General features: G+C 27.5%; 1 protein-coding gene across 3 annotated transcripts; it reads left to right on the forward strand.

The window, feature by feature from the left end:
* The first annotated feature begins 991 nt into the window (after window positions 1-991).
* LOC112597558 (choline/ethanolamine kinase) lies at window positions 992-11,289 on the forward strand. 3 transcript variants are annotated; one of them, XM_025343657.1, is made up of 7 exons: window positions 992-1,549; window positions 5,448-5,560; window positions 7,948-8,164; window positions 9,662-9,897; window positions 9,978-10,227; window positions 10,295-10,453; window positions 10,989-11,287. In XM_025343657.1, exons 1-7 carry the CDS (start codon window positions 1,400-1,402, stop codon window positions 11,052-11,054), a joined length of 1,191 nt encoding a protein of 396 aa, XP_025199442.1. In that variant the 5' UTR covers window positions 992-1,399; the 3' UTR covers window positions 11,055-11,287. The 3 variants fall into 3 exon arrangements, with proteins under 3 accessions (XP_025199442.1, XP_025199444.1, XP_025199443.1); XM_025343659.1 differs by lacking the exon at window positions 992-1,549 and adding an exon at window positions 2,123-2,214; XM_025343658.1 differs by lacking the exon at window positions 992-1,549 and adding an exon at window positions 5,298-5,388 and having other exon boundaries at window positions 10,989-11,289.
* The last annotated feature ends 217 nt before the right edge of the window (window positions 11,290-11,506 follow it).

An 11,506-nucleotide genomic window follows, 5' to 3' on the forward strand; every position in this document is an offset into this window, starting at 1 on the left:
ACAACCAGATAAACCCACTGGACCCATAACTTTGAACTAATTTTATTCCAAGATAATAAAAATTTGACTACATTTTAAGTCTATAGTATTATTTATCGCCATGTTGATAATCAACATGTTAGTTGTATCTTGTAACTTTGTTGTATCTTATCATTTTTGAATTGATTAATCATAAAATTAAATACGTTTTATTAGTCCAGAACAATTGTAAAAAGTCGATTTATCTGGTCGTTGTTTCGAGCCCTTTAATTTATAGTGTATTAATATTATATACTTTAGGGACGGATGGACGGTTTAACAGAGGCATCGCCGGTGTGACGTGTTCTTAAGAGGATGTCAACGCAATGTTAATGTTCTCTCTTTGACCCACGCGTAACACAGACAAAACGCATTTGCACAGAATCGAATCATTTTTTTGAATAATCATAGAGTAAAAACACATATTACAAAACTTACTGAGGATAATATTTTTAAGGGCTTAACATATCGATTTTATATTTTATTATTATTTGACTTGATATTTAACTTTGAAAATTAAAAAAAAAAAAATTATAAATTTAAACAATGTTTAAAATTGTTTTGAGACAATAGCTAGACAAATCACATGCTCAAAAATATTATTTTCTATGATTTTTGTCGTGGGTGATTATACTCAAAAATATCAACAAAAAAAAAAAAAAAAGAAAAAAAGATTCTGCGCAAATGCATTTTGATTCGCGGCCGTATTTTGTCAATGTTACGCGTGGGCTAGAGAAAACAAGTGTACTGACATGCTCTAAACGCGCCGCTGGCCGCACGGCCCGGTCGCGCTGCGCACGCACGTCCTACGTGTCTCAATAAACGGCACGCAGATTCCTTGCGTACGCGCCAGGGCCGCCCGCGTCCACACCGCCGGCCATCGTACGCACGAACACCACCGCCACCCTCGGCCGCATCACCGCAAACTGGATATGCAGACAGCTGCTGCTGCTGTGTATTGCAGACCGCGCGCACTACAATATAAACGTACCTACACGAGCATAACTTGGTAGTTCATTTCATCAATTTCGTTCCAGCCGCTTATCGCAACGGTCGTCCGTCGTTATCGCACCGTCTCCCGTCCAACGCAACTGCTTATTAAAGTTTAATGACTGTTCGTTAATTAATATTCTAGAAATTTTTTTCGTCTATTTTTCGTTTTACACAAAACGAACACGGTTGTGTCGTCATCATTTTTTTTGTATTCACACACGCGTGCGCTAAATCCGACGTCGACGTTTTGGCAAAACCGGGCGTTATATTGTACTGTCCGTAGCATCCGTTGTACCTGCGGACGGTGGTAATTATTTTAGGACCGAGGAGTCCGATCCGATCTCGTTGGCCGCCCGCCAGGCTGCAATACACGACACGTGCACGTTTCATGTTCGACGCGAAGCGACTCGTGTCTAACGTAAGTCCGTTCGTCCGGCGGATGAACATCGTCAAGACCAAGAATTTCGTCATCGCCGTGGCCGTCCGCTTGTACAAAGTGGTTGTCGGCAAAATGGGTGTTAACGGTGCCGACAAACAGGTAATAACGATAACAGCGATAACGATAACGATAATAACGATGACTACGACAACGACGACGGACGATAATAATTGATAATGATCAACGTGTGGGTACGGCGTCGTTAGGGTAAAGGCGTCTAGTGTAAGCGCCGAGCCGCCGAGGTGAATTTTGAGAACCTCCGGCTCTGAGCAGCGCGCCGGCGCGACCGGCGCCGTATTGTCCTGAACTCCAGCTTCAAATCCAAAACGTCATCTCGTCACTCGCGTTTTAATTCTTTTCCATGTTCCGGTTGATTTGTGTTAATTTTTTTTCACCCGTTACCGGCGTCGTCAGGTTAGGTCATTCATCCTATCTACAGACGATTACCTATTTTTGATCATCAGAGACATTAATGAAAAATTTGGGACTCTCGACGACGAAAAAAATCGAAAATTTTCCCCGCCAATGGTCGACGAATGCGCGTGAAAGTTAGATACGATTATTAAGCGAGGCGGTGACCTATATTTTCGGTTGATAGCCTTGCGGAAGTCGAAATATCTATTTATTGATTTTGTGCGATGTATAATAATATATTATTTTTCTTGTAATTTTCTAAGTTATAACTTAAAATATATATGTAATAAGTTAATACTTTATTATTATTGCTATAAACAATTGGAGAACTCAAGTCTTCATCGATCAAGGCAAGTTTAAATGGAAACATCGATAAAATATTCATATGGTATTATTGGTATTTGTCATTGCTTGTCACTCATCGGTAATGAGTCATCGGTTTTATCGTTTAAAATGTATTTTTATTGATTAAAAAATTAATGAATAATGTTATAATGTTAAAACTGCATAGAATTTGTTTTACGCAGCAGGAAACGACTAGAATATTACGAGTGTTTTAAGTAGGGTTAATATTTGTAGCTGTTTTCAGGGGCGTATTTGGGTGGGGGAAAAAGGGGGCAATTGTTATCGGGCACCAAATTGTAAAGGGAGTATTGCGCTAGAAAAATATTATAAAAAAAAAATAAGATATTATTGGGCTAAGCTTTTTTATCTATTGACTCTTTTTTTTTTTAGATAAATCACCGATGTGTAAAAATTGATCAGATCCCCCCTCCCTGATAATTTTTTTTTAGTAGAAAAAAAGGGCGCCAAAATCGAAAATACACCTCTGACTGTTTTCACATCGAATAAAAATGAATTAAGCTCCTACCCAGTTATAATGACGATAAAAATACAATTTATTATATTAACACCGTAAATTAAAAATAGTTAAGATAAAAATGTCCCTATTATAAAACGATTTTTTTAACTAAGGCAAATCAGATATTCTTAACTTTCTAACACAAATAGGTTAAAATATAAAAATGAGATATTTTTATTTGTTTATCATTTGTCATCAACATCTAAATATGTATTTTAACTCTGAATACTTGTAAAATTATATTTATGTTTATTTTATTTGTTTTTAGAGTTTATATTAAATAATATTGAAGTACACAAAATTAACAATATTGTTGGCACGCCCTTTAATATAGATATAATATAATGTACATAGGTAGTACATTTAATGTCTGGCAAGCCCTTCGTATTGTAAAACAGTTAATACTGATCGCAAGGCCATTGTATTTTGAATAACTATTACCTAGGTCAATATAAAATTAATTGATGAATTACTTCCTTGTGAATTAGTCGTTTCAAAAATTTGTATTCGTTTTAAAATAATAAACTTTTTTTGTTTATTTTAAAATTTCAATATGCGAATAACATAAAAAGTATTTATAATGTAGTCTGTTTTTGCATGTTGATACGTCTATATTAAACACGTCATAAAAATAATCAACATGTTTATGTTTTTAAGTAAGCAAAACAAACATATTTTATTAATTTTGTATAAGGGAAAGCAGTGATTTTCTGTCTTTGTTTAATATGCGCGCAACTTATGATTAAAGACGTATTTTATTTCCAACATACCGATTGATATAATAAAGTGATAAGAATTTTAAAAATAAATTTGAATTTGTTGTCAAGTTTACTTGAGATTGACTTTCTTTTATTTTTGATTTTATAATTTCTTAACTTAATATAATATTGATGATATTCTTTATTAGATATTCCCGGCGTTTAATACGTTATGTGTAGAGATACCCATGCGTATATTGTTTAAGTATTGACTCAGCGATAAAATATTAATTATTGTTAAATATAGATGTACTAAAAGAGAACAGACTATTTTGATTAGTTTTTTATTATATAATAGCAATAGACATATTTGATTTGATATGCTAATAAAAATTATTTTTAATATTTAAATTGTAATTTTACTCGCAAGTCGCAAGTTATGCGATAAAGCAAAAAGCTAATTTTTTCCAATGTCCTTCTCTAATTTACATTAGCGATCATTTCTTAGGTAAGTAATTTTTATAATTCTTAAATCAATGTATAATCTCTAGCTAAAATATTGTTTAAAAATTAAAATAGTACTGTAAAATAATTTGTATATAGTTTGATATCAAATTACGTAAATTATGGTACTTACCGGAGTTTTTTCTTAATCACAAAAAATCCCGAAGTTCTTTTACTTTGGTTATAAATAAGTAATATTGCCTATTGCAAAATTTTGTTTAATTCTTAAGGTTAAAATTCCAGTTAAATTTGAATTTAATCATAAATCTTTGCACATTAAAAACGATTAGTTTCTATTACTTATTATATTAGATGATATATATATATATATTGCCTGTTCAAAAAATTATTTTACCATTGGTAGTATAGTAGGTTGAACTAATTTTTGATTAAAACACTGTGTTTTATAAAATAAAATAATATATACTGGTAGGTTAAAAATTTCAACTGTTTCAATTTTTTAAATATCAACAATAACATGTTTTAAATTATAACAAAATAACTAAAATTGTTATTCTTCATTTAAAATCTATTTTTGTCCTAATTTATACTTAAAATTTTGATATAGAAATGTTATAAACACTTCAAGTACTTATTAAAATTAATCATTGTAGATTTACATTAATTTAATAAAGTTTTGTCAAATATTGATTTTTTGGAAAAATACTGAAAATATTTAACTTTTGACCCTCCAAATTACCAACTAAATCCAATTCGTTACTAGAAACCAACTCCAAAGAATATTTTCTTCGAAATATCAAGGTTATTTTTAAAGTATTCGATTTTTAACTATACAGTTTTACCAAGGTTCATACTTTTTTTAAATATTTTGTTTATAGTCTATTTTTAAAGCAATAAAAAACTTAATACTTTCATCCAAATCAACTGTAGTTAAGAAAATGGATTGAAAATTGAATATGAATTAACTGCTTATAATTAATGTTTTTCGCCAATACAATAAATTATTCGAAATAATGTACGTATTATGCATAAAGAAAAACGTGATAATAATTATTGTTTCTTGCAAATTAATAAAATTAACATAGTACGGGTATCTACAATCTACTTAATATAATCGGTATTGGATATGCATTTAATTATACTTTGGGACAAAAACAAATAACTTTAAATTTTGTTTTCATGTTTCCTTTTAAGCGTTTGCTATAATATTATAAACTATAATGTATACCTATAAGTTGTTTTATTTGTTAGTGAACACACTGTAAAATAGCCTTTGAACTATTTTTCTTATCTTAGTTTCTACCTATGAATCACGTCCTGCATAATTTATTTTATTGAAAAATTATACTGAATATATTTAATTAAATAGTTATTCTATAGATGAATTGATATTCTTTTATTTATTTACAACATTTAATATGATAAAATACATACTTGTATGTACCTACTTGTTGGCTGTTATACCATTCTTTCTCATTAATATAAGATATGTATATTGTGTATGTATTTTCTTTAATACTATTAAATAATAATTACATAATGTGATTTTTTTGTTTAGGGTCTTACACAATACAACGACATGTTTGAAATGGCGACTAGACTTTGCAGAAGTTACTTACCTGGATCTTGGAAGAAAATTACAGTTAAGGACATATGCGTAAAGCGAATTAGGTAACGATTTTTGTCATAGATAATAAATAATAATTCTTTATTATCTATGGTTTTTGTCAATCATAAATGTTAGTAATGCTATAATCATCAAAGAATTCAATTTGATATTAAATTGCAGAATGTGGACTACTCTAGACCATATTTTCTATGAAAAATAAAACACAAAAACATGATCAACATAGAAAGTGTATGATAAACGGTAGTAAATAGTAATATGTTTGTGTACTGTAATATACTAATATATGATAAATTTAAAAAATATAAAATGCATATTTTCTATTAAAAAAAAAAAAAAATCGGTAATAAAAATATAATAATTACATTTCTCAGAAAAATAATACTAAGGTTCTATGAATTTACTAGTTATAAATAATAATGTAAATTATTAAACTAAAAATTACTAATTTTCCTGTATTTTATTAGCTAACGTATATTAAATATACTCTATTCCTCCTAATTTTATGGACTATTTATCATAATATAATATATGTGTATACTGTATACGTACATAGATTAATTTTTATTTTGAGCTTTTAAAATTTCAAATATTTTTCTTATAACTTGGTGTACTCAAGCAAGTTATTATATAATAATCAAAATTTAAACTCTTTGCCCTACCATTCGCAGTAATGTTTTATATTTATTTTCTGTTTTTATTAGCAATTTTATGTACTTTTATGTTAATATAAATTTCGTTTGAATAATGAAAATAATAATACATAATATTGTTATATTGTTGAATACAATGATGCTTATTCTGACGTAAATGTTTGGTCCAAGTAATGCAGTCATAATATTATTTTGTGAAGTTCGTCGTATAGTATTATAGTTATACAAACCAAATTCGTTGCTTAGTGACTGAATGGGGGAAGGGTTGCACTACTGTGGGTTAGTGTGACGCAGTATTAAATAACCGGTGGCGGTGGAATTTTACGAGGTTTCATTCTTTCTTCAGTCACGTGTTAGTATATTATATATAATATAAAAATGTATATATACATATAATATTGATTCACAGGAGACCACGATTTGTCTGAGACGCAATAACAGAAGACGTGTGTGTTTTGGAGTCAACCACGTATATGTATTTGGCGTATTAAAGCTATTAGGCGCCAGGTGACAAACAAATATGCGTTGTGCATATATTATAAAATTTAAATATATATTTTGGCGTAAAAAAAAAAAAAAAGATAAATTATAAAATATAAATCATTATTGTCTAACAAGCCATATAGTATAATTGTGTATACAATGGTACATGTTAATATTTTAATAATTTTTTTAACAAGTATTGTTACATTAGGTATAAAATATAAGTCGTGTTTATGTAGCTTACATTAGTGTTTTGGATCTATCATTCACTCATTCACAGTAAACAAAAGTTCAACATTAATACTGCTTAACTTCGTTCATCGTTCAATATGGATTTTAATTTTTGATGATTTTATGTTACTATAATTTGTTTTTCATTCATTATTGGTTATCTTAAACGGTCATCAAATATAACCGTGTAAACGAGGCTCAATGTGCTTTTATTGTAATTTAAATCCGATAAATTAATATCATAATATTATTGATTAACAATAATATTACAGACTCGTAAAAATCAGAAATCAGAAATCAATGATGACTTTACTTACAATATTTGCTGATGAGATTACAGTGATACTATTCCGCTTCTTCTGTATAATTTTTAAAATTGTTTTATTTGAACTTGCATTGAAGCCCAACAATATTCATCTAAAATGTATTGTATGATTTTAAATTTTTATATTTTAAAACTTATACCTATTTAAAAATTTTGAATAAATTATTATTAATTTATTTCACACACAGTATATAGTTAATTATATGAATAAAAGCAACATTAGTTATGTGACTAAATAGCAGTAGAAAAACATTTAAAGTAAAATAATTAAAGTAAAAATAATTTTCTTGATGTTGAAAATTTCAATTTTTTACACTGTTTTCATTCCTAAAATATTTTCGAATATTTGCTATTTTATCAGGAAACCAAACTTTTTTAATTTATAGTACTTACCTAATACCTCTGTATGATAATTAGGTAAATTGAAATTTTAAGCAGACTGCTTTTCGTTCCGTAAATCAAACTTGTATAATTTACATAATTAATGATTATGTAAAAAAAATCGTTTAAAAAACTTTATCACGATATTCTATGGGTCTACCTCTAAATATTCACAATATTTATAACATTTAAATTGTTATTTTAAAAGTTAACTTTACCTAACAGTGTATAGTTAAATGACTATGCACCAAAAATCATAAATTTTCTTTTTTCTTTCATCAATATGCTTTCTAATGTTATCGTATCTATAGAATACATAATTATAATTCATATAAAAAAAGAGTTTTTGTTTTTACAGTGGTGGATTGAGTAATTGGCTGTATCAGGTGACATTACTTAAAGGTAATGCCGAACCTCGGGATGTATTGATGAGGTTATATGGGCAAACACACGGCGAGAATGCTATTGAAAATATAATTACAGAGTCTGTAATATTCACATTGCTGTCAGAGCGTGGTTTAGGGCCTAAATTGCATGGAATATTCCCCGGAGGTCGTCTCGAAGAATACATTCCGGTAAGCTCGTTCACCTTCGCTAATGCATTTTGTAGTCACCATGTAATTTTGTTTAATCGAACTAGTTAATTTAATATGAAGTGAATAAAATGTTTATTTTGCCATGAAAAAAAAAATAATGTCAATTAAACGTATAAATGAGAGTAACAACCAATAAAATACAGCCAAGTTTATTTTTTTTCTAAGTTAAATCTACCTTTAAACCACATAACGTTCTTTTGATGTTTAACTCATAAGTGCCTAATCTAGCAAATGTGTATAAAACATTAATAATATACATACACAATCGAATATGTGAATGTTTTTAATTAATATTAAATATTATTATTTTTACTTTAAATTATTAGATTACGCCATTGTTGTTGTAAAGGTTAAATCTTTGTAAAGACTTAATATACTCAATTCCTTTTATACAAAAACCAACGTAATTACGCGTAACTTGTAAAAATTATGCATGTGATAATAAATTGTAATTAAAATAAATGAATAATGATAATATTTTGTTTCAAAAACATGATAAATAAAATTTATCTTAATAATATTTTTTTATTATTATCATCTGAATTTTTGTATTAGCTACAATTTATGCTTATTTTTTCTAATCTTAGATGTAGATACATTAAATGCACATATTACAATAATATAATATAGTATGATTGATTTATTACAAAAAATGTTAAAAACAAATTTTTATTATAATTATTGTACCTATGCACATATGTATTTATTTTACACCAATACCATTATTTTGTTTCAATTAATAACTAATTTTTGAAATTAAGTTATAAAACAAAAATCTTTGAAAAATTGATTTAATTGATTTTGCTATCTACAATTACAATAATATATATACAATATATTTATATATATATACTTTTAATAACCTAACCTTTGAATCATCTAATGTTACTGAATACTGAGATAAATTTTAAGTGATAGTCATTTTTTTATTTTTTTTTTGTGGCTCCTTGCCATTTGGCTATAGATATAAATAAAACATTTCATTCAATGTAGGCTATTTAAAAATTTAGGCCCACTGCTGTCATTTTACCAGTTCTCGTCCTTGGGTTTTAAATGAAAAAAAATGCAAATATACCTATATACAATATTATCAACATGCTTGAATGACGTTGACATAACATATTCCAACGGCTTTTGGATATGTTGCTATTGTTCTAAATGTTGGGCATAAATTTCAGACTCATGGGTCAAGTCCAACAGTATACAAATTATGATGATAGTCATAGCTGATCAGTAAGTTAAGCTTTGAGTACATTAAGCACTTGCTAGGAATATTTAGAGACATTAACTTTAATGTATAAGATGTTTTATTCAAATTTAATGTATTTTTGTCCTAGATTTAGAACAAGTACACAAATTAATAAAACGTCCAATACTTCATTCAGAAGTCAACTAGTGTTAAAAACGACATTCGTTTGGAATTAAGTTATTATATAAAGTAAATTATATATATTGTGTATCTATGACATCTTACAGGCTCGATCATTGAAATCTGAAGAGTTGAGCGATCCAAAATTAAGCCTTATGATTGCAGAAAAAATGGCTGAATTACATCAGCTCAACATTCCAATCAATAAAGATTCAACATGGTTATGGGAAACCATGGACAGATGGTTACAACAACCAATTAAAGATATTAACTGGTTACGAGACAACATGGAGCTTGATCAGATACTATCCACTAATCTCTGTGATGAAGCCCGCTGGCTTAAGTACGAATTTAACCCATATTTTATTTAACTTAAATCTTATGTTAAAAATATTTGAATAATGATTATTATTTCAATTATAGAAAACATTTGTCGAAATTGAGGTCGCCTGTTGTATTTTGTCACAATGATCTTCAAGAGGGCAATATTTTAATGAAGGAAAATGACCCTAACTGTCGATCATTATGTCTTATTGATTATGAATATTGTGCATACAATTATCGTGGTTTTGATATTGCTAACCACTTTATAGAATGGACTTATGATTACACAAATCCCATTTATCCACATTACTCAGTTAACAGAGAATTGTTTCCAACAAAAGACCAACAAGTAAATAGTGATTTTTTAAAATTAATTTACTAACCAATTTTTATTTAATTGTTATTGATTATTATAGATTGAGTTCTTAAAGCGGTATTCTCAATGTACGGAAAATAAAGAATCAATAGAATTGTTACTTAATGAAGTAAATCACTTTATTTTGGCATCACATTTATTCTGGGGTGTTTGGAGCATTGTCAATAGTAAAATGTCTAAAATTACTTTTGGATATAGGGTGAATATTTTTACATTTAATTTGTATTTTTCTTTTAAATGAATAAAAATAAATGAATAAAATTATTTTATTATTTATAACCATTTATAGCTCATTTTATTTTTAGTCAAAACTTTAGTTAATTTTTTAAAATTATTTCTTAAAAAGATATTTACACAACATGTTTTCTCTCTCTAACTCTTATGTAGTATTGATAAAACACATTCATGTAAAATTGATGGGATTTTTGTGATGTTTAAGTAATCTTAAAATAAAGTTCTCTCTTATAAAAATTATAGAGAATAATATTTTTGAAAGATTAACATAATTTTATTAGTTTTATATCACATTATTATTTGATTTAAGAAATAAAAATACATTTTGTAAATTAATTATGACTATGAGTGATTTTACTTGATAATTGCAAAATTAAAAAAAAAAGATTTTATACGAATGTGCTAAGTCTATATTTTAGATGGGCTAGAAAGAGAAAACGAACAGTGTGTTGACATCCTCTTAACACTTACCATAATACATATTATTTTTATTTTTTCAGGAATATGCGATAGAACGGCTCAAATCATATTTTAAGCTTAAAGAAAGTTTAATAAATAATAAATAGTATGTAATACAGAAATACTTTGAGTACTTATAAAAGGAATATGTTAATTGTAGACCAATATTTTTCAATATTTTGGGAAAGACTGATTTATATTTCAAAAGTTTGGTCCTTAATTTAATTAGTCTGATTATATTGTCATTTTCACTTACTTCACATTTTTATTTAAGTGTTCTTAAACTTATTATGAGCTTCTTTTATACATCTATGTTGCATTAAAAATTATAACAAAAGTTTTAATTTTTGACTAATAATAAAGACCAATACTTATTGTTATTCATATTGTTCAAAATTTATAAAATTAATGTAAACCAATTTTTCTTTATTCTGGTGTCAAGTACTCATATTCTGATAATCATTATGAATTTGTGAAGTTACAAATTGTATAATGTAACAAAAAACTTAATTATAAATTGTGCAATAATAATTATTATATTGAGAACATGTGATTATTG

Source organism: Melanaphis sacchari, unplaced genomic scaffold (assembly GCF_002803265.2).
Source record: "Melanaphis sacchari strain LSU unplaced genomic scaffold, SCAv2.0 Contig42_pilon_pilon, whole genome shotgun sequence".
Classification (NCBI taxonomy): domain Eukaryota; kingdom Metazoa; phylum Arthropoda; class Insecta; order Hemiptera; family Aphididae; genus Melanaphis; species Melanaphis sacchari.